The 23,038-nt window shown below is 38.5% G+C and overlaps 1 protein-coding gene across 2 annotated transcripts in view; it reads right to left on the reverse strand.

Annotated features, from left to right (window-relative positions):
• ATP9B (ATPase phospholipid transporting 9B) overlaps positions 1 to 23,038 on the reverse strand; it is a 451,056-nt gene that overhangs the window by 80,774 nt on the left and 347,244 nt on the right. For both annotated transcript variants that reach the window (XM_089682349.1, XM_089682348.1), the window contains exon 15: positions 17,444 to 17,692. In XM_089682349.1, the coding sequence (XP_089538475.1) occupies positions 17,444 to 17,692 (249 nt within the window). The remainder of the gene's footprint in view (positions 1 to 17,443; positions 17,693 to 23,038) is intronic.

Consider the following 23,038-nt stretch of genomic DNA (forward strand, 5'->3'; position numbering starts at 1 on the left):
CCTATTCTGCCACTTTTCTCATACATGTAAAAATCAGCATTTTTTTTTTTTGCTAGAAAATGACTTAGAACTCCCAAACTTTATATATATATTTTAAGCATAGGCCCTAGAGCAGGGGTGTCAAACTGGCGGCCCTCCAGCTGTTGAAAAACTACAAGTCCCATCATGCCTCTGTCTTTGGGAGTCATGCTTATAACTGTCAATCTTGCAATGCCTCATGGAACTTGTAGTTTGGCAACAACTGGAGGGCCGCCAGTTTGACACCTGTGCCCTAGAGAATAAAATGGTGGATGTTGCATATTTTCTGTCACATAATATTTGTGCAGCAGTTTTTCAAATGCAATGTTTTTGGAAAAAATACAATTTTAATATTAATGCAATTTTAATAATAAATACAAGTTTTAATGTGCAAACACAAAATATAATATCCAAATGTTTGGTAACATATTAAAGATAATGTTACGTAGAGTAAACAGATACCAAACATGTCATGCTTTATACTGCTTTAAACTCTAAACCCACAACAGTAAAATCAGACTGTAAATGCAGTAAAGCATGCTTGTTATACTCACTGTGAAACCTAAGGGATTAATCTTCCACAATGTGTAAAAAGGTTGTTTGATCCTGTCTTCTCTGATACTCCCCTTCTATTGTTCCCAATCCATCTGCTGATAGTACAGAGCTCTAGGAGGCACACTGCACATGCTCAGTTTAGTGTGCATTGCTAGAGAGTTTTTTAAATTTTCTTTGGGAGGGTGCACATGATCAGCATATGGCTAATCAGCACTGCCCAGAGGGTCAGGGGTCATGCAGCCTCATAGGACAGTCAGAGGAGAATAAAAACGCCTACAATCTTTAATCAGTGCTCAGCTGGATACTGATAGAAGACACAAGACTGCTATATACTGCCGATGAGAAAAAGTACTTGGCAGTTTATAATTTATAAAATAATTGCATTTCCATGTTCTGTGTACTGTGGGAGTCCAGATATAGTGAATGCAGGGTGCTGGGTTTAGTAGCACTTTAAAATTGCATACTCCTGTGGAACAGCACTATACTATGGTGCCTCAAAATCTCCATAGGCGATGCTTTAAAAGCCTTTACAGGTCACCAGTTTAGAGTTGCACAGGAGATTTGATGCTAGAATTATTGCTCTCACTATAACATTTGTGACAATATCTCACATGTGTGGTGTGAACACCCTTAACATATCGTGTGCGATTAATGTATGAGTTCACCTTTACACGCAAGTGGGGGGTTCGAAGGTGCTTTTTGGAGATGTTCTGTTCCTCGATCATCTCTATGTTCAGCTGGTGGAACCACTGGCTACAACCCCAGATTCCCCGGTGGGAGGGGACTGCCCGGGAAGGTGGTGGGACTCCTTCCTCCACCTGTAAAAGCAATCCAGCGGCTAATTAGCTGCTAGGATTGCTTTTACAATACAAATCGGCGATATAACCACTGTAACTCAAGCACATACAGGGACGTAGTTGTGACAGTAGTTTCATTATGTCTGGTATTACACCTTACTGTGTACAGTTTTCTGAAGCAATATTGATGTGTGTGTGAATCTGTTGCTAAATTTCTTATCTTGGGATGTCAGCCTGCAGTGCGAGAGTCTTAAAGCAGAGCTAAACCCACCAGTTTAACAGTTTTCCAATCAGCTGCAGCAGGCATTGATCAGTATACTCTGAAGGTGGGTCTCACTGTCAGAATACAATGTCCTGGTGGGGGATTAACCATCTATGGCCAGCTATAGATGTGGTTGCATTGGTTCTCTCTTTTTTGGCTTGTTTTCCTTTATTTTCATCTGGTGATCCTGCCTGTAACACATTTACTGTCCTAGAAAGACACTGCTCTATGCATCCATGGAGTAGTGGATGTTGTTGTCATGAGTTAGATCTAATACACATGGGCGCTGAGGCACATATACTGTGAATAGGCCATTTTTTGCAGCATGTCTAGACCCCAGGTGCTAAGTGCTAGCAGCCTGTTGAAATCTACACCCTGTTCCAAATTATTATGCAAATTCTATTTAAGTGTCACAAAGATTAAATATTTTTTGTTTTTCAGTTTTACTCATTGATGGCATTTTGTCTCAGGGCTCTTTTGATCACTGAAAACAATCTCAGACACCTGTGATAATTAGATTGGCAGGTGAGCCCAATTTAAGGAAAAACTACTAAAGGAGGGTGTTCCACATTATTAAGCAGAGCGCCATTTTCAAGCAATATGGGGAAGAAAAAGGATCTCTCTGCTGCCGAAAAGAGTGAAATAGTTCAATGCCTTGGACGAGGTATGAAAACATTAGATATTTCATGAAAACCTAAGCGTGATCATCGCACTATTAAGAGATTTGTGGCTGATTCAGAGCACAGACGGGTTCGTGCAGATAAAGGCACATTGAAGAAGATTTCTGCCAGATCCATGCATCGGATCAAGAGAGCAGCTGCTAAAATACCATTACATAGCAGCAAACAGATATTTGAAGCTGCTGGTGGCTCTTGAGTCCCACGGACATCAAGGTGTAGAGTCCTCCAGAGTCTTGCAACTGTGCATAAACCTTCTATTCGGCCACCACTAACCAATGCTCACAAGCAGAAACAGCTGCATTGGGCAGAAAAATACATGAAGACTAATTTTCAAACAGTCCTGTTCACTGATTAGTGCCGTGCAACCCTGGATGGTGCAGATGGATGGAGTAGTGGATGGTTGGTGGACGGCCACCTTGTTCCAACAAGGCTGTGACGTCAGCAAGGCGATGGTGGAGTCATGTTTTGGGCTGGAATCATGGGAACAGTGCTGGTCGGCCCCTTTAGGGTCCCCAAAGGTGTAAAGATGATCTCTGCACATTTTTGGGCCTCAAGAAATGAGATCAGCAGTCAGTACATCAGGATTTATCAATTTTTAGATATACTGTATACCATAGTTTGTGGAGTCTATAACTTTCCTACCAACTAAATAATAAACACTGATTTGGGTTATTTTTACTGAAGACATGTAGCAGAATACATTTTGGCCTAAATTTGTGTAGAAAGATTATTTATTTGCAAGATGTTATAACAGAACGAACAAAAATGCATTTTTTATCCAAATCTTTGGTCTTTTTTCATTTATAACGCAAAAAAATAAAAACCCAGTGGTGATTAAATACCACCAAAACAAATATATATTTGTGTGAAAAAAATGCTAAAAATTTCATATGGGTACAGTGTTGCATGACCGCACAATTGCCATTTAAAGTGCAACAGTGCTGAATGGTGAAAATTGTGCTGGGCAGGAAGGGGGTAAAAGTGCAGGTAGGCAAGTGGTTAAGCTTTGACAATAAAACCTAGAAGCTGATTGATTACTTTACGCAGCTGCATCAGATTCTGTGCATATCAGTTTTAGTAAATCTCCCCCATATTGTCTCACTGTCTCCCTGCTCTTGTGTGTACATATACAAATAATGGTGCCTCACGCACATTCAGGAGCTGGGAGAGAGCATATGTTATCATAGTTTGGCCACTTAGGTGACAGGGAAGCAACTGTCTGACCATCTAGGGGAACGAATAGAAATAGTTCATGAAAAAACCTTCACAGTTATAACTTAAGCTCATATGAATAAGTCCCATTGTAAGAGGTTCTGTTTAAGGTACTGAAAATAATTCAAGATCAGCAATAGTGATGGTCTGTTTCATGAAGCTGTGCTGTTTTTGGTTGATCTAGAGTTCTGATTTACTACAACTGTTTGGGGCCTACAAATCAACTTACATAAAATTGCTTTTTAGAAATTGTGTAAAAATGATTTGTTATTGATCCTTGGATACTAACGTTAAAAGAAAACACTGTACAATCCAAATTTGAGTTTTCGAAAACTTTGATTTATAACATTTCCATTTATTTGTGTTCTGGTGTCCAGTTTTCAGTTGTACCTTATTTTGTAACTATTTGCTTACGCTGCTAGTCTTTCAATATCTCTTTGCTTGTTATTTCCCCTATTCACAGCCGCATTTCTTTGCAGACAAGTAAGATTTCAAACTTGCACTTTACAAGCACTTACCACCTACTAACCTAAACTTTGGCTGCTGCTCCGTCATTATCTCGTGGCAGCAGCCTTATACAGAATCTATTACAAAATGTCACTCTAAACTGTTCTAAACACAACAGATTTAATCACATACTATGTAAAAGCTATTCTACAAAAGCAGTCCTAAGGTGTAAAAAGTCCAAGGCTCACAATATTTTTGACCAAAACACTGGGGATTCCAATTCGCTTTGAAAATCTGGCATAGCTGTTAGCTTAAAATGACAATTTAAAACAAAGCAGTAAATCAAACAGCATGAGCTTTTTAATTTTCATTAACAGCAAGACATTAGTAAAATGATGTAGGACAATTACTCACACAAAACTACTGCAGGTTTTAATGCAATGACCTTTGGCTTCCCAGCAAAGTATAACTTTTAACTACCTCGTTCTTTCATATAGATTGTTGTTGCCAATACAGATAGATAACAATTGAATTACCAAGTCCTAAATTAACTATCCATTGAAACAATTTCAAGAAGATGAATGTGATTTATTTTCTAGTTACTGAAACGATGCAGAAATGTGAAATGAATTCATTTCTTGTATTTGGAGGGATTTCACACTGAATGAAATTGACAAATATGACGATTACGGAAATGTTTTAGCTGTAACTAGATCTTACCTATCTGATAATAGGTATGCTTTACAATTAATCCATTGTTGCTGCCAAAAGACATGCCACATAACTAACAATGGCTCTCTTTTATAAAAACCAAAGTAAAGGGCAAATGGGGGGGTTTTCACTTAGAAAATAATTAATATTTTTTATATGTTAACCTACTTTGGAAAAACAACAGGTGGAATCTGACTGGTTGATGCAGGTAAAACCTTAATCTTCCTTTACCCGATTAGGTTAAGGTAGACTTGTGGTTACAAAAAACAAAACATAATGTGCAGCGCTGATACATGAAAAAATAAATAAATCCCAATTGTGAAAACCTTTTACTACAACAATTTCTTAATAAATGTGAAATTATTTCCTAATAAGATAACTCTTCCAAACTATATCTGTGATAATATATACAACCTTCATTTAAAAAATTCCCCCATTGTGTGTAAATAAAAATGAAAAATTTGGAAGGAAACCTTGTGCTCTAATAGTGAATCTGCTTACCTTGGCACTGACTCTCAACAAACGAAGGGTCAGAAAAAGTGCTATATGATGTGAACAGAAGATGGCTCTACACCTCCTCTCTACCTGGAACCTGGCACCTTGTCACCAAAATACCATTCCATGTGCACCTCAAAATAATAAATTTCAAATATTCCACACATTGCGAGATTTATGTATATATTCATGTATCAGTGCTTCACATTATGTTTTGTTTTTTTATTAATGTTTGAGTACTGTGAGTGATATACAGTTGGTGCTGGCTTACTGGTGTTCAATTTTATTCAATTTAGTTGCACAGACACATTTATTCTGAACACCTGTGGTTATGTAGTAAACATATTGCTGTGTAGGTTATGGATGGGTAATATAGACACTATATTTGGCTGTTCCAATACAGAAGGTCTTAGTTTCAATTGGAAATTCCCTCTGTTTCATGCTGCTCCATGGTTACTATGGCTGCAGTGAGGCAATATATTGCCACAAGTGTGATAGCAAACACAATATGTTACGAAGATGATTTAACTGACAAGAGTTTTAAAGCTGAACCCTGGGGTAAGAAAACATTGTCTAAATACAAGAAGCATGTGTATTTCTTCCATGTCTATGCAGCAATCCAGCATAACAAATTTGTATCTGTAGGAGCATCCTGTAATAATTACTTGTTACTGTTGCTCTATCTCTCTCTACGGCCTTGGTTTGAAGCCCAGCCAGGACACCATCTGCATGTCCTATCTGTGCTTGTGTGGGTTTCCTCTGGGTACTCTGGTTTCCTCCCACACTCCAAAGACTGCTGGTAGGTTAACTGGATCCTTGTTTAAAACTGACCTCACTATGTGAGGACATGTGGAAAAAAGTATCTCAGAGTGTAAGCACCTAGAGACCAGAGACTGCTGTGAATATGTAACATGTAAAGCTCTGTGTATACTGTTATAGATATATAAATAAATCTGTCTTCCTTATATAGTTTTCTGTGGGTGGACCTGTTAAGTCCATCTGAAAGCTCTGGGTTTGTGCAGCACAATGATGATATTACTGCTACTTTTACAAGGTAATAACTAGGTTTACAAATGCTCTTGGTGCAAACAGAGAGGATTTATATCTGTTATGGCTGCTGAGAAATGCATTTAAAGTATATGTGAACCCTCGACTTATAAAACAACCTATTCAGTTTAAAATAGAAATGAAAGGCAAAACATCTGTATATACATATAAAAATATAAATATAATTTCTCTCCTTTTATATAAGTGATCACATACCTCCTTTTCTCATCTGCATAAGGAGCATAGAGAGCTGGGGGAGGAGAAACAGAAACACACTGAACTTTCCAGTGAATGACTGTGCAGGAGGGCGTGTGTGCAGAAATCTGACCATTGGAGGAGAGCAAGCTGTGTTCTCATCACAGCTAGGGAACTGACCACATTGCACTCTCTTGCCTAGTGTGGTCAGTTATTAATACGCAAGAAGAGGGACTGGCAGGAACACCAGGGATTTCACACAAAGGAAGCAATACAAAGCAAACAGGATACTTTTTCATACAAGTATATCAGGAATATAAAATGTTCGGTTGAAATATTCTTTAAATGAAAAAAATCTGAGCCCGGAGTTCAGCTTTAACTAAAAGCTCAGGGCCCTGGTACCAACTGAAACGCCTTCTTGTTTGCCCTGTTCAGTCCTTAAAGTGCTACTTTTGTTTTTTTTTTAATTTTTAAATAAAACTAGATAAAGTTTTTCTTTTCTAACCAGCCAGAGTGCATGATTAATGTGGAAACAAACTTAAGTGAATTTTAGTAGTTTTACCAAACTAACAAATTGGTCTGATACTCCCAGGCAGGAAGCGTGAGCTTCCTGTGCTTATTTTGACTGACGCGTGTAACCTTTGAAACTTGCATCCATCAATCTGGACTATAATTAATGCTGCTTTTTTCTTTTAAGTGCTATGGTTAGAGCTGTCTCAGAGGTTCCAAACAAACACCCCACTTCCAGGATATATATAAATATAAAAAAATAACCTTTTAAAAGGAGAGAAATAGAGAAAAACAATAAGAAAGAGAGAAACACATAATGACTTACAAGGTTTTGAGTTAAAGGGAGCTGTATTAAAATTCTAAAAAAACTAGCATGGTGATATAGCTGTTCTGTGAATACTCATAAACATATCTGCCATATAAAGAAATTCAGGATAAAAGATATTACTTTTTTTTTTCATACACTGGAATGGAAACCAGTTTATACTGGATTATATTACAAACAAAACAGCAATCTGCATAGCAGTTAATCACAAATCAGATGTCAGCCTACTCACCAGGAAACTGCTGAAAGCAAATATCTGATTTGTTGCTGTGCTCGCTGGTTTTTGGACTATGTTAAAAAAAAAGCCCAACGGCCCCACAAGATGAATGCAGAAACCCCCAGTAATATTCCTATCTTATTATTGCTGCCTACTCTCACCCATCATCTATACATATCTTATATAAGACAACAGAAAAATAAAATCAGAATTTCTGCCAGAAGTGCATTAATCTTTCTCCCATGCAGGGAACATTTAACAAGCTGGTGTGCACCTCACCGCTAATGATAATTTAATGACAAGCACATTCAGCTGTCACTGTTTTAATTACAAGCATTGACTATTAAAATATAATACAATTATGACTTTAAAAATACTGCCTGGCCATTTGGAAAGGCTGCCAGTCAATACTGCAGACAGCATAGAGAGCAGTTATTCTTCATAGGGCACCAAAGGTCAGGCAAATGATGGTTTTATGCTGCTGACAATGATTTGCTCCTTACATTGACAAAACAACAACAATTAGTCTTACTTCAATAAACCCAAACGAAAATGAATTAAGCAAAATGGTATACCTCATACATTACTGAAAACAATGTGGTAGACATTATATTTTGATTTAAATGTAATTGCAATTTCTGTTCAATGCTTACTACTCCATTTATAATTAGGGTTTATTTTCACTTTGTTTTTCTTTTGTTTGACAGAAGATATGAAAATAATCTGCTTACAAACCTGCCTGCCATGTGCTGTACATCTGCATATGCTGAAAGTAAGCAATGCCTCAGGCAGGCAAACCACACACAGTTGTTGCCAGGGTTAATTAAAAGGAACCTGTCAGAAAAGCAAAATGGGAGTTGGCAGTGCCGATTGGCTTTTGAAGGTTCGGTTATCATTCTCAATCATACTTCTCTAACTGCTGAGTAAATGACCTGCGTAGAAGCTGTTGAATGTTGAATATACCGATGCTTGTCCCAGGACTGTGACTCACGGATGGTAAAGTATAAGAATGACATATCTTCATCTGTAAAAACAAGTCAGCAGTGGCAGATCCCAAAATTCTCTTTCTGGCAGGTTTCCCTTAAAAATATTCCCTTAGTAATTAAAATATGACAGCTGCTTTTAACCATTGTGAGTTAACACAAGACCCACCTTCCTATGCTCTACTTCAGCAACAGTGGGGACTCAGCCCCATCATTCATCAATGGGTTAAGTGACATTTCACATTGTAAGTTAACACAAGACCCACCTTCCTATACTCTACTTCAGCAACAGTGGGGACTCAGCCCCATCATTCATCAATGGGTTAAGTGACATTTCACATATTCAACACTCACAGGTTATCAAGAGAACTCACAGTATGACTGCTTACAGAGACCAAAAAGCCTTGTTTCAAGCAGCGTCTTTATCTTGGTTTAATTTTTGTATGCTTGCTTTTTTTCTCATCAGTTACACCAAAAGAAAATTAACTAGTGGATCTCTGGTTCTGGTGTCACCACTGTGAAACAAAGTAGCCAATGAAAGAACAGACTTGGAAGGATAAATATAACCTTCCCAAACCACCTATTCTTTCCAATAACAATTATGTGTAGATGTTGCCATGAACTGTGCTTAATGAAGTGGTGACAACAGGCAACCGATATTGACAATTAATGCTTTACAAACTCCTATCTACTAAAGCACACTTATAGATAACTCTGCACTAACAGTGATTCTTAGTGTCCACATGGTGACAAATGTTTAAACCAGCCAACTGAATAAGTGATGCCCAGACCTACTCTGCCAGCAAAATGGCAATGTGTACATCTACAGCGGGGGGGGGGGGGGGGGGGGCTAACTGCGGCCCGACAGCTGTTGTGGAACTACATGTCCCATGAGGCACTGCAAGACTGACAGTTACAACCATGACTCCCAGAAGCAGAGGAAGACTGAAAGTTACAAGCATGACTCCCAGAGGCATGGTGGGACTTGTAGTTCAATAACAGCTTCAGACCTGTAGTCTGCTCATCCTTGATCTACATACTATCATTAACTGAACCCGAATTATTATCAAACATAATGAAATGACCAGAGTTCTACAAAATAGGTACCAAGAGGCAACACAATGTTTTAAAGGCTATTACTTTTTGTTCTGGATCTGAATTCTACCCGGAATGCTAGTTTAACATCTGCCTGTCAGCTTTGTTAGTTGTATTGCCAAGTTATCCCTGTAGATGGCACTGCATACAATGTGACACTGTGGCCCTAGTTCTTAGTGACATAGAAACTGAATCAGGGCCTTTTAAATGACACTACTTAGCATGATTGTCAGGGGAGTGAATTTATGAGAAAAGATATAGCAAATATTAGATATGTAGGTTGATATGTAAAAATCTTGGCTTTAACATCTGTTCTTTTGATGTACAGTATTTACTGCTTTCCTGTACCATTACAAAAATTACTTGCAATGTGAAAGGACACAATGAATCGTATATAGGAGCAACATGTTGGAAATACATTATAAATGTAAAATAAACAAAGAAAAACAGAATCACAAAAATAATTTATCTACGTTCTTGCAACTGATGCTTTTTACAATGTTTTATTGAAGCACCCATAGCAGATATTATATAATATATAGTATACTTTTAACATAGCACGTTATATGCACATTTACTCGTACTTACAACTGTGCCATTACACTTTTACAACTTCAGATGCTATAGCAGTACCCTCCCAGCCCAATTAAATAGATTAAGGGCCTGGACTCCTGAGATGTCAAGCATTGCATTGTGGGTTGAAGGCGAGAAGGTCCCATGTAACCCCATACCAGGGGGTAATGGGTATTTCAAAGGGTTCTGGTAGGCAGAGTGGCAGGGAGCACAGTGAAAGTATCAGTGGGAGGGATGGCTTACCTAATAAAGTGGACCATCACTCTCTCCTACAACGTACCCTAATTTTCCTTTTTTTCCCCAATCAGACATTATAAATGTTTTTTTTGGGGGGGGTTGTGAAATGGGTCCTCTGTGGGATTTAGACGTGCACTTCCTACCCTTGCCTGAAACCTTATGGGATACTGATGTTACACAACCCGGAAAACTTTGGGCAGTCCAGTCGCAGCATCACATGACATGTGTTGCCTCAAGTCAGGGGGCCAGCTCAAAGAACCTGAAAGGGAAAGCTGGCCTCCTGAGGAAAACACATGGGAAGATGGCGGTGCAGAAGCTGAAGTGCTGAGACAAAACAGTGGTTAACGTCAAACACTGAATACAGTGGGTGGGTAAGTATATTTTTGTGGCCAAACTAGCAGTACCGGAAATAGGGTAAAACAAAAATGGAAAGAAGGGGGAGAGTGAAGTTTGTATTTAAGCTACTCTGTTACCTTGAATGTTCAAAGTGACAAATTAACTTTTAAATTGCTATGTGCATTTTACCTCCTGAAATGTCATTTTTATTTGAAATTCACATTGTCCATCATCTCCTGCTGTTTAGCTGAAATCTTAGATCAGGCCAACAGTGCAAAGCCTGGGAAAGCTGCTTGAAGGAAACCCCGACTAAGAGAAATGCTTAGGCTATCATTGCTGACCTCTCCTTTTAAATGCTAGTTGTCTAAATGTAATGCTGATCAGGGATTGCGGCTATGGTGAAGGATGGTAATAATAGCTGGGACAGTATATGGAAAGGGTTTGTGTACATTTCCCCATGATTGTCTGTGCTCTTCCCACTAATCTGTTTGTATGCAGTTGTAGGGATATTATATGGTGTCAAGAACTGATGTACTTCATAAATTATAGTGAAATACATATGCTCTACAAAAATAGACACAGCTAGCAAAATATGCCACAGAACAGTCACACCATGTTTTCAGTGCATGAAATAGACTACAACTAACAGATTATATTCTAAAGGTTTTTAATTACAACATATTAAAAATTAATAAAATAAATTCTCAATAAATTCAATCAGCAAAGCTCAAAGTAGAGTACCTAGAATCCCTCATGTATTAATGTGACTGCCGTAAAATGATTTCTGATCGGATGCCATGGATTACTACACTCCTCACACTGTTTATTGGACAGCCCAACATGTATTTAAATCTCTTTCAGTACTATAATATTGTTATAAATAGCAATGTAAGTGATAATGCAGCTGTGCAACGGTGGTTAAAGCTTAGACTATGTATTATACACAGATTGTTGACCCAGACAATAATTCTAATTCATAATAAAAGAGGCAATAAATGTGAGGCTTATGGTAAATTCCACTAAGCAAACAAGAACAATCAATGTTCAATGGTCAGAAAAAGAGCAAGGGTCTTGCAGATCCCTGTTTTCAGCACGTTGTTGAATTAGATGGGCTTGTGACCTTTGCACTTTACTGCTGAATTTTCCTAGTTTATATCCTTTCATGATGGTTGATTACATTAAGTCAGCAAACAGCTCTCCACGCATGATGTGGACACACACTTATGGCAATTAAATGCCATGTAGTTATGATTTTGTCAATTACTTTTCCTGCTTACAAGTAATGTTTGCTATGCAGCGGCTGTATTGCTTGCAAGTGATAGACACTTGAAACTTTTTACCTTCTCCGAGAAAATGAAATATTGATCACTTATCATAAGAAACAATGAGCAGAGCATAATCAGACACCGCATTTAGAATACTAAAACAGAAACTAATCCAGGACAGCTTTCACAATAATATAACACATATCCTATGTTACATGTCTTCAGGTGACAGCTTGTTGCCATCACGTAGATTAGACAACTGCAAGCATATATGAGCAAATGAATATACAATAGTTACATGCCATAGCACATAATAGGCACTTATATTATATAAGGGAAAACTCTACTTTCACTTAAATGTTACATATAATTAGTATACACACCGTTTTAATGTTACTACATATTATCTTTAAATTTAAACCAGCTATGCTTCTCTAAAACTGAAAAATGATTCTAATTTTGCTTCTTTGAAATGATGGCAGTACTGGTGGACTTTTGCCAACTGCTCAAAAATGTAATTGCTGGCTTGTTTGATTGACTAATCTTTTTACTATAAGTCTGCACAGAGGTTGACGTAAAGTTTAGGATATGCTTAAAACCTTAAGTCTTTTGCAGTCAGCCTTTATCTTTGTAGAGAGACATGATAGGGCATTGGAAATATGGTGGGACTTCAACATACTGGTTATGTCCACTGCAGTTTTTTATATTTTACTACATGTAATATGGCTTCACATTTAAATCAGATAAGAGAAATATTTTTAAGCCTAACATAGAATTTATTTATTTCAGGCACTTATATAGCGCCATCAATTTATGCAGCACTTTACACATATATATTGTACGTTAACATCAGTCCCTGCCCTCAAGGAGCTTACAATCTAAGGTCCCTAATTCACATTCATACACATACTAGGGCAAATTTAGACAGGAGCCAATTAACCTACCAGCATGTAATGCTTTTAATAGCCTAGAGTCTCAAGCTACAAGTGTGTGCTACCACTTTGGCCATATTGTGCTATGACAGGCAGGTTGAAAAATGTACTTTGCTAAAGAAATCTCCAATTGAATAGAAATCTCCAGTTTAATCAGGGGTATTTAAGGGTCCTGTACAGCAGAATTGCTCAAACATATTGCATCAAGGTCTGACATATATTGACACTTCATGTGTGACGACGACAACAACAACAACACATCTGAATAAAAAATACAAATATTTTAAAAGGCTGGCAGGAAAACCTTCATATCTCACTAATATGGGTAGACCATTTTATTCAAGGATAAAAACTGAAAGAAAAACATTTTAATCCTTTCTGTTATCAGTTTTTATTCAGTTTCCACTCCACGTTTTAAACTATACTTTCATTTCCAGTCTTATCTATTTTCAACTCCCTTTTCCAGCTGATTTTTTTTTACTAGTCATTGTGGTGCATTAGATACCACAAATAAAAATATAAAAAAGAAAAACAATAGACCTTTTTCATCTGCTTCCTTATAATCACAATGTAAAAAACATGAAAACCGGAGTGATAAAGACAATCAACCATTGTGCTCCTTAAGATAGCAAGAAAATGCATTGTTATTTTCTTGCTAGCCAATTGGCAAATACAACTATGCTGCAGTTGGACTAAAAAATTAAATAAAAGACTTCTATTTGGTCTAGAAAACCAGTGTATTTCATAGCTAAAATACAATACGTGATTTCCCTAGTACATGGCAAGCCACAAATTCACACAAAATTTTAATTGTAGACCTTCTGATCTGTATCAAAAACAGGTGAGAGGGGAAGATGGCATCTGGTATTATATGGGTAAAGGTCTAATACAAGAATTACAAGATCTTTGTTTAGCATATTAGAGTAGCTGTATTGCCCAATAAAATGCAGCCAAAAAAGTAGTAAACAATATTATTGCTGGATCTTTTATTTTTATTTTTTTTTTAACAGACACAGTAAAAGGATAAGTTCACCTTGTGACAAAGGTAAAACAAAATGTGCATTTATTATTTTTTGTTTTGGGAGCCTGTAAACCACTGAATCTGCTGACTGCTGGTGCCATGAAGGTCTCCAGCTGACCTGTCAGTATATCTGCTTGCCTGTATGGGATGTACAGGCAAGCATATATACTGACAGGAAGAATCAATGAACTGCCACGGCGTAGTTCACTGAAAACTAAAAGCTGACAGCTGCTAAGGCTTTCAGAAGATCTCGTGTTAAAAGCGGAGGTGCCTGGTCCATTCCTGACATGGTACATGTTACACCCTAAATACGGATGTAACATGTTATGAAAGGTGAACTTATCCTTTAAAATAATTTTTAACTTGTCTCATTGTGTGGTGATGCAGACAACTGCCGCCAAGATCTATAAATAGAAACAGTATCTAACTATCAAGAGTAACCAATCAACTCACACATATATATATATATATATATATATATATATATATATATATATATATATACACACACACACACTGTATGTGTGTGTATATATATATATATATATATATATATATATATATCTTCCCAACATAGCTTTCAATTTCAGCACCACAAAATAACATTTGGTGATGTATTGTATCCCAGATCTGTGTTTGGTTCGAATACCTGCTATAACTGGAACGTTGTGATTAAACAGGTCGATTAATTGTAGCTCTAGATAGGATTTTGTGTGAACTATTCAACAAAAAAGGAAGCAAACATTAAAATATTACTGCATAAATATTTATTGCTAAAATAATTTATATCTCCCACCACTGATAAAAAAAAATATCAAGAGTAACCAATCTACTCACTAAATCCTATCTCCTCTTTCTCTCCTCTTTAGCAATTATTGTGGCCAATGAACATATTAATTTCTGAGAAATACATTTACATGGTAAAGATTCTGCTAACATGCAGCAATTCTTTTAGTATACTCCTTTAAGGGCAGAATGGTAAAGATTAAATAATGAGAACAAGCCTCTACAAATAATAACTAGTTTTAAAGAGTTAAAGAAGAAAATAGGCATTGCACCATTTAATTCAAAATCACTTACAGAAGTTAAAATTATGCTTACCAAACGATGGTGTCAGGTATTAAGCAAATCAACTTAGACACATAAATGCTGAGAGTAAGGTAAAACATCAAGTGAACCATTTGCTTGCATAAAGCTCAAGGGTGCAATATTTAAAGCACTTTATTCAATAAAAAATGCTTTTAAAAAGGTACTTTGGTGATTGGGAAAAACTGGAATCATCTGTCAATGTGACTGCAAGAAAGTTCAATAAGCTAAATAATGAACCATTTACATTATTTTCCTCAGGCTCCATGACTTGTGTCAATAGAACTCTTTAAAAAATTATGATGTAGACCTTGTAGTTTGCAAAGCAAAGAATGCACATTCATTTATTTGTGTATATATATATATATAAGGAGTGAAAAATACACCTTTTTAAAAATGTTGCATAGGAATTAGAGACAATATTCAAGATGTATGTTTTCTAGATATTTTTACAAGGTCTGCACACAAAATTTAAGATACCCTACTTTTCTTACTCCTTCCCCAGTGTTTGTATATATTGCATGTCAACTCCATTCAAAGTTGTTTTTTGTGGGAGTATCAGTGGGTTAAAGTACTCACCAGCATCTTGATGCTTTTAGTAATTGTGTACACAGTAAGTTTGCCTTTCCAAATATGTTACACCTGTATTTAGGGTGGAACATGTAACATGCTCAGCTTCCTCCCTCACACCCCCTTCCATGTGACAGCAGACAGGGGATCCTCTCCCTGCACCTCCTGTCAGATTTTCAAAACAGTGTAGCTGTGCGGTGCCCCGCCCACACAGATGCGTCATTCACAAGAATCTGCAAATGAATGGACTACAAATACTGCTTGCCACCAAGACAGATGACTTGTAGCTCTCAATGAACTGCAAGAGTGCTGGTGAGCGCTCTCATAGTCCATTGATACTTCCTGCAGCTTTCAAACAGAAAGCCCATATAGAGGTATTGACAGAAAGCTCTAGCAAATGTCTGCAGAAGGTTGACTTTGCACCTGCAATCTGCTGAAAGTGGATGCAATGTTCTGCAGGCTCCTGAGAAAAAAAATAAATGCACATTTTTTTTTACCTGCAGAAACGTATTATTTTTTGTAAAAGGTGAACTTAGCCTTTAAATGTAAAGCTTACCCCTGACGAGTGCCCCATAGCAAGCTGCTTTCTACGGAGCATCGTGCATACTCAATCAACGTGTGTGTCAACTTATACATGAAGCATGTTTTGGCCCTAACCCCTCCCCCCCGCCCCACACACACACACACACTGCTCACTCGCTATGATTAATAGCAGCAAGAGCCAATGGCTCCCACTACTGCCTCCATTTCCAGTGAGGAGAGAGAGAGCGGAAAGAGCTGCTGCTCTCGGCCACAGCGCTAGATTGAGATCAGGCTCAGGTAAGTGTAAGGGGGGCTGGGGGTGCATTAAAGTGAAAATTCTACTGCCTTTACAACCACTTTACAGCAATGCACTCAGAACAAAAGCACAAATTTATTTAAACTTTGTCATGTTTTGCCCCAACTTTTGAGATCCATTCAAACTTACCTAACATAGTTAGAATTTTCAAACATTTTTACATTATAGAGAATCCACCTGGGAAGTGGTTAGTGCTTTACAGTAGCTGCAGCAGTTAGGTAAGCCTAACAACTCTATTGGGGATATTTTGACACAGCAGTCCCCAAGAAATGTATGATGTACGTATATATTGTATGCTATATGGCTTACCAGCAGCTCCACAAAACAGAAATGCCAATGCAATCTTAAATTCAAATCCCACATGTCTAAACTTCACCTTTTCTACCAAAACACACACATCAACAAAACCTCATCCATTTGCCCACATTTCAATCTCTTTGCAGGTCTGAAATATTACACCAACTAAGCTGAATTGGACAGGGACAGAAACATTTAGACACACGGGAAAAAACTTATAAACGTATATAGGACTTAAATAGAGGCATTCTATTAAGGCCCAGCTCCAGAAAACGTAAAAATTCTTCCTTGCACTGGTGTTGTGGCCACAATGCAAGGGTGAACTGCTTGTTCAGGTCTATGGGTCACAGAAAAGTAGATTTACGTACCCGATCCTCTGCCTTGCTAGACCAGTCCCCACAGCTTCTTCATTCCCATGCTCCAGCAGTCTAAGGTCCTGGCCTCATCAAAATGGATGCAGAATCCAAGAGCCCTGCACTGGATGCAATCATGCCATAGGACAGTCCACTGTTGGAGCATGGGAGAGCAGAAGACTGAGAAAGTAATATCGTTTTTACTCTCACCTAGAATGAACAAGCAGTTAACCTTTGCAATGTGGGCTGTGCATTTAACTGCAATATAATGAATAGAAATAGAATAATGAATAACAAATACAATAATGAATAATGTATTATCAAAATATATATCTGGCGTCTGAATTTTTGGAAAACAAAAAATAAAAAAAACACAGAACACTGACCTCATCAGGGCTTGATGCTTGGTAGGTGCGGTTTTCATCACAAAAGTCTTGGTCAACTTCAGCATACTCCGTTTCATAGTTTACTCCAGCTCGTGATTCATAAACTGGTGTAACATTGTGACACAAAGCTATGGCTTTCACTGCTTCGTGGACTCGACTGCTCACAGTCCTGCGTACTTTAGGGGCTGAAGACTGAACCTTTCTTGAAGGAGTTGAGCTGGCATTGTTATTAGTGGCTTGAGACTGTACCTTCAATGTAGGTGAAAAGGAATCACAATATTAATGTTTTCAGAAAGTATTTTATCCAAAATAACGCAATTCTCAATATAAACTGTCCTGTAAGAAAAAAGAAACAATTCTGGAAAAAAAAAAATCACAAATAAGTCTTGTTACCATAATAATATCAAAAATATTAGAAATAATACCATTATTTTTAAAGCAAAGATTAGTTTATAACTAGTAGAGAGAATGTAGGCCAAAGAAGCCTTGTTACTGAGCTTTTAAAATCTCGAATGAATATTATCATATTTAAAAAAGAAAAATGGAGTCTACGGGCTGCATGGGAATTAGCTTCTGAGATCCATGATCAAAAACAATTAGTCACTAGGCCCAGTGAGTGAGGAAATCCTAGCTTTGCCCAGGCATTCAGAAGACTGATAAGCAGATGATCCCCTACACTCCACCGAAACCGCCCTACTCAAACTCACCAATGACCTGCTAACTGCCAAAGCCAATGGCCACTACTCAGTGCTACTACTCCTCGACCTCTCTGCGGCTTTCGACACGGTCGACCACCCCCTCCTCCTCAAAAAACTATACTCTTTTGGCCTCAGAGACTCCGCTCTCTCCTGGCTCTCTTCCTATCTATTTCAACGCTCTTTCAGTGTTACCTATAACACTGCCACCTCCCCCTCTCTGTTGGGGTCCCTCAAGGTTCTGTCCTCGGGCCCCTTCTCTTCTCCATCTACACCTCCTCCCTTGGTCAACTGATACACTCCCACGACTTCAACTACCATCTCTATGCCGATGACACTCAAATCTATCTCTCTACCCCTCGCCTCACTCCTTCAGTCTCCGCCCGAGTCACTAACCTTCTGAACGACATATCAGACTGGATGTCACTCCACTTCCTCAAATTAAACCTTGCCAAAACCGAGCTCCTAGTTTTCCCCCCAGCCCGCCTCCCCCCCCCCCGACCTCTCCATCACGACCAACAACGCCACTATCAGCCCCACCCCACAAGCCAGAGTACTAGGTGTCATTCTAGACTACAATCTGTCTTTCCAGCCCCAGATCCAATCGCTGACAAATTCATACAGACTCCTCCTCCGCAACATCTCCAAAATATGCACGTTCCTAACTCCAGAAACTACAAAGCAACTCATTCACTCCCTTATCATATCACGACTTGACTACTGCAACTCCCTCCTCGCCGGCCTACCCCAAACCAGGCTATCCCCGCTTCAGTCTATCCTGAATTCTGCGGCCAGACTCATCCACCTTACCAACAGCTCCGTATCCGCCACCCCCCTCTGCCAATCCCTCCACTAGCTTCCGATTGCCCAACGCATAAAATTCAAAATATTAACATTGAAGTACAAAGCTATTCATAACACTGCCCCAAACTACATCACCGATCTGATATACATCTACCACCCAAAATGCACTCTCCGCTTCTCACAAGACCTCCTACTCTCCGGTTCCCTGGTCTCCTCCTCCCATGCCTGTCTCCAGGACTTCTCCAAGGCTTCCCCCATCCTCTGGAACTTACTACCCCAATCCATCAGACTGTCACCTACCTTCCTCACCTTTAGGCGCACCCTGAAAACCCACCTCTTCAGAGAAGCCTACCCCGCCCTCACCTAATTGCTGATCTCCTCCGCTCTTCCCACCACTCCATCCCCCACAGCTATTTCCTCCTGTACCACTCTCCCCTCCCTCCTAGATTGTAAGCTCCAAGGAGCAGGGCCCTCGAACCCCTCGTGTATTGTATTGTTACTGTACTGTCTCCCATTATAATGTAAAGCGCTGAGCAAACTGTTGGCGCTATATAAATACTGTATAATAATAATAATAATTTAACTAAAGCAGATGTGATTGCACTATCCAAAAAACTAAACAGTGTTCAGTGTTTTAAGATAAACATTTAAAGAAGATCAACTTGATACAAAGCACAGCATTCTTTCACATTATGGCACACTTACCTCCTAGAGTGCCCTCCTCCAGTGCTGCAATTTTCATGATCCCACTCTTCATCCCAAAGCCATTGCTGACAATCTCTATTGGGTTTGGTCTTCCCTGTCTGCCACTGATGCTCTAACTACTGCACATGCATACAGGAGATGTATCATCCCTAGCATCCACCTGCTTTTCTGGCATTATACAGGTGCCAGGAATGGTCCAGAGCGTATTCTACCCTGCACATGCACAGTAGGCTGTGTACACTAGAAACAAGAGGAAGCAGTTTATCTTGGCAGAAGAGACTTTGCATCTCTCTATTGCCAAAAAATCTTTATTGGTTTTCTCACATATGTTTCACTTTAATGTGTGTTAAAATGTGAAATCTATTGAAAACATTTCTTCTTAAGGTAAATGCTGCAATTATAACGCAAAAGAGGTGCTCACTGTAAATACGCTATACATCCCATTCAATGGTGTAAGAAAAAGTAGGAAACAAATAATTTTAGGGAATTAAGTCTAAAAAACCCCCAAAAAACTGCCAGGTTTTTCTGCTCTCAGTGAGCAAATGGGAACCCTTCCACTGGTGGTTCAGTGTGTCAACTAGCAAAGGCTGTCGCAAAAAAACATATTTACAGCCAAGTATCAAAACTGAATACATTGCAGCTTACCAGACTTTGAAAGTGGTAGTTGCATTCATTTTTTAGGTCTTTCCTTTATCCTGCCAGTGGTGCCAGCAAACCAAATGTTTAGTAGGGCTTTCGCAAAGTTTAAACGCCGTTGTATAAGGTATGTTGAGTATTAAGCTGATAGGACTGTGCCTTGATTGGTTCATAATGCTGCCCCTCCCACTCCAGTCTTCTAAAAGATTAAAGGGTTCAACATAAATAACATCTAGTATTTATTATTAATTATATGTCAGGAATAAATGATGTTTAATACATATCTACCTGAAGCTATAGTACAGTTCAAACAATTTAGTTTTACAAAATTTTTGTGATCACTACTGCAGAGTATACAATTAACTTGAGTGATTCTAGGCAACACCTAACATACTTATTTCATTATTATTAGACACTTATTAAGGCTGCTTTAGGTTGAAATGTTAAGTAACATTGAGCTATACACCCACCATGTCCTGATCTGCTGTGAGGATCAGAAGAACCAAGTGTTGGGAGCCGTGTGCTGCAATGGGCTCGGTGCACTGAGCCAGTGATCCATGAACACACTGCCCATCAAATTACAGTGCTGTATAATAATAGGTTTAACTTTTCTGCTCATCTGCTTTTCAGCTCCTGCTTTGAACCTTTGCATTTGCATTCTACATTCGCTGATGCCATTACAGACGCAAATAAATTAAGATGATTTACTCCTTCTGAATTATGTTTATTGATGCTTGTATAATTTAATTTCACACAGATTCCATTAAAGATTATGCTCTCTGTCACGGAATGCTTCCAGTGGGAAAATATAATCATGTTATAATAGATTTCTCTGTTGCATTATTGTAGATATACAAGAGGGCTGTTGTTTCGTATTAATAAAACAGGACTACAACTAGGGAAACAAATCAATGTCACAAAGCTACCACTGCCTAACTGGTTAGGTGGCTGGAACCACTTATTATCACAAACTGAAGGCACTCTGCATGTTTCTGGAGTGCTTTCATATATGTTTAATTAGCAACTAGGTAAACACAATCTGCTTTCTCTATGCGGCCAACAGTTGAAGACAGATGGAGTTATTTAACAAATACATCATATTCTAGATACATATAAATGGTGTCATTAATACAGAACACATTTTATACAATAATTTTAACTGGAGAATTTAAATGAAACTTTTTCCAAGGAAACGTGTCCACTGCCATTGCTGGTATCTACTTTAGAATAAAAACTGCCTGGTTTCAGTGCTAATCAAGCCAGGTAATATTCTCTGAAAGCCGTTTGCAATAGAAGCTTATCGTTCTCTCAGTAGAGGTATACTTTAATGGCACTCTCTACACACATTTTTTTTTAACACCTTCCTGCTCAGCCTATAGCAGATTGATCGGCCGGACAAGGACGCTGCTCCTTCTGAGTGGACGTCATACAACGTCTTGTCAGAAGGTGCAGCTCACGCAGCTGAGCGATCTGTCACCATCTGTGTCCCGTGTCATGTGACCACTGTGACCAATCACAGCAGATCACATGACAGTTGTATACAATGGATGGCTTCCTTTCATGCCATCCATTGTATACAATTGTATTGTTAGCTGTGATTTGAGCACAGGTACAGTTGTGTTCAAAATAATAGCAGTGTGTTGAAAAAAGTGAATAAAGCTCAAAATCCTTCTAATAGCTTTTATTTCCATACACACAAATGCATTGGGAACACTACACATTCTATTCCAAATCAAAACATGAAGAAAAATATATCAAATTTGTGTTGTTCCTCTAAAAAAATTAAAGAAAAGTGAATATTAGACTGTTCAAAAAAAATAGCAGTGTTTGTATTCTTCTTTACAAACTCAAACATTCACTATATAAACTGAAAAATGTTTGAAGATTTTGCTTTCCTTTGAATCACTTAATGAATATTTAGTTGTATAAGCACTGTTTCTGAGAACTGCTGTACATCTGTGTTGCATGGAGTCAACCAACTTCTGGCACCTGTGAACAGGTATTCCAGCCCAGGATGATTGGACTTCATTCCACAGTTCTTCTCTATTTCTTGGTTTTGCCTCAGAAACTGCATTTTTGATGTCACCCCACATGTTTTCTATTGGATTAAGATCCGGGGATTGGGCTGGCCACTCCATAACGTCAATCTTGTTGGTCTGGAACCAAGATATTGCAAGTTTACTGGTGTGTTTGGGGTCGATGTCTTGTTGGAACACCCATTTCAAGGGCATTTCCTCTTCAGCATAAAGCAGCATGACCTCTTCAAGTATTCTGATGTATTCAAACTGATCCATGATCCCTGGTATGCGATAAATAGGCCCAACACTGTAGTATGAGAAACATCCCCATATCATGATGCTTGCGCAACCATGCTTCACTGTCTTCACAGTGTACTGTGGCTTGAATTCAGTGTTTGGGGGTCGTCTGACAAGCTGTTTCCGGCCACTAGACCCAAAAAGAACAATCTTACTTTCATCAGTCCACAAAATGTTGCACCATTTCTCTTTAGGCCAGTCAATGTGCTCTTTGGCAAATTGTAACCTCTTCAGCACTTCTTTTTTTGAACAGTGGGACTTTGCGGGGGCTTCTTGCAGATAGCTTGGCTTCACATAGGCGTCTTCTAATTGTAACAGTACTCACAGGTAAATTTAGACCTTTTTTGATCTTCCGGGAGCTGATTGTTGGCCGAGTCCTTGCCATTTTGGCTATTCTTCTATCGATTCGAATGGTAGTTTTTCGCTTTCTTCCACGTCTT

Source organism: Staurois parvus, unplaced genomic scaffold (genome assembly GCF_062004578.1).
Source record: "Staurois parvus isolate SC_StPar_1 unplaced genomic scaffold, SC_StPar_1.0 ptg000287l, whole genome shotgun sequence".
Lineage (NCBI taxonomy): Eukaryota > Metazoa > Chordata > Amphibia > Anura > Ranidae > Staurois > Staurois parvus.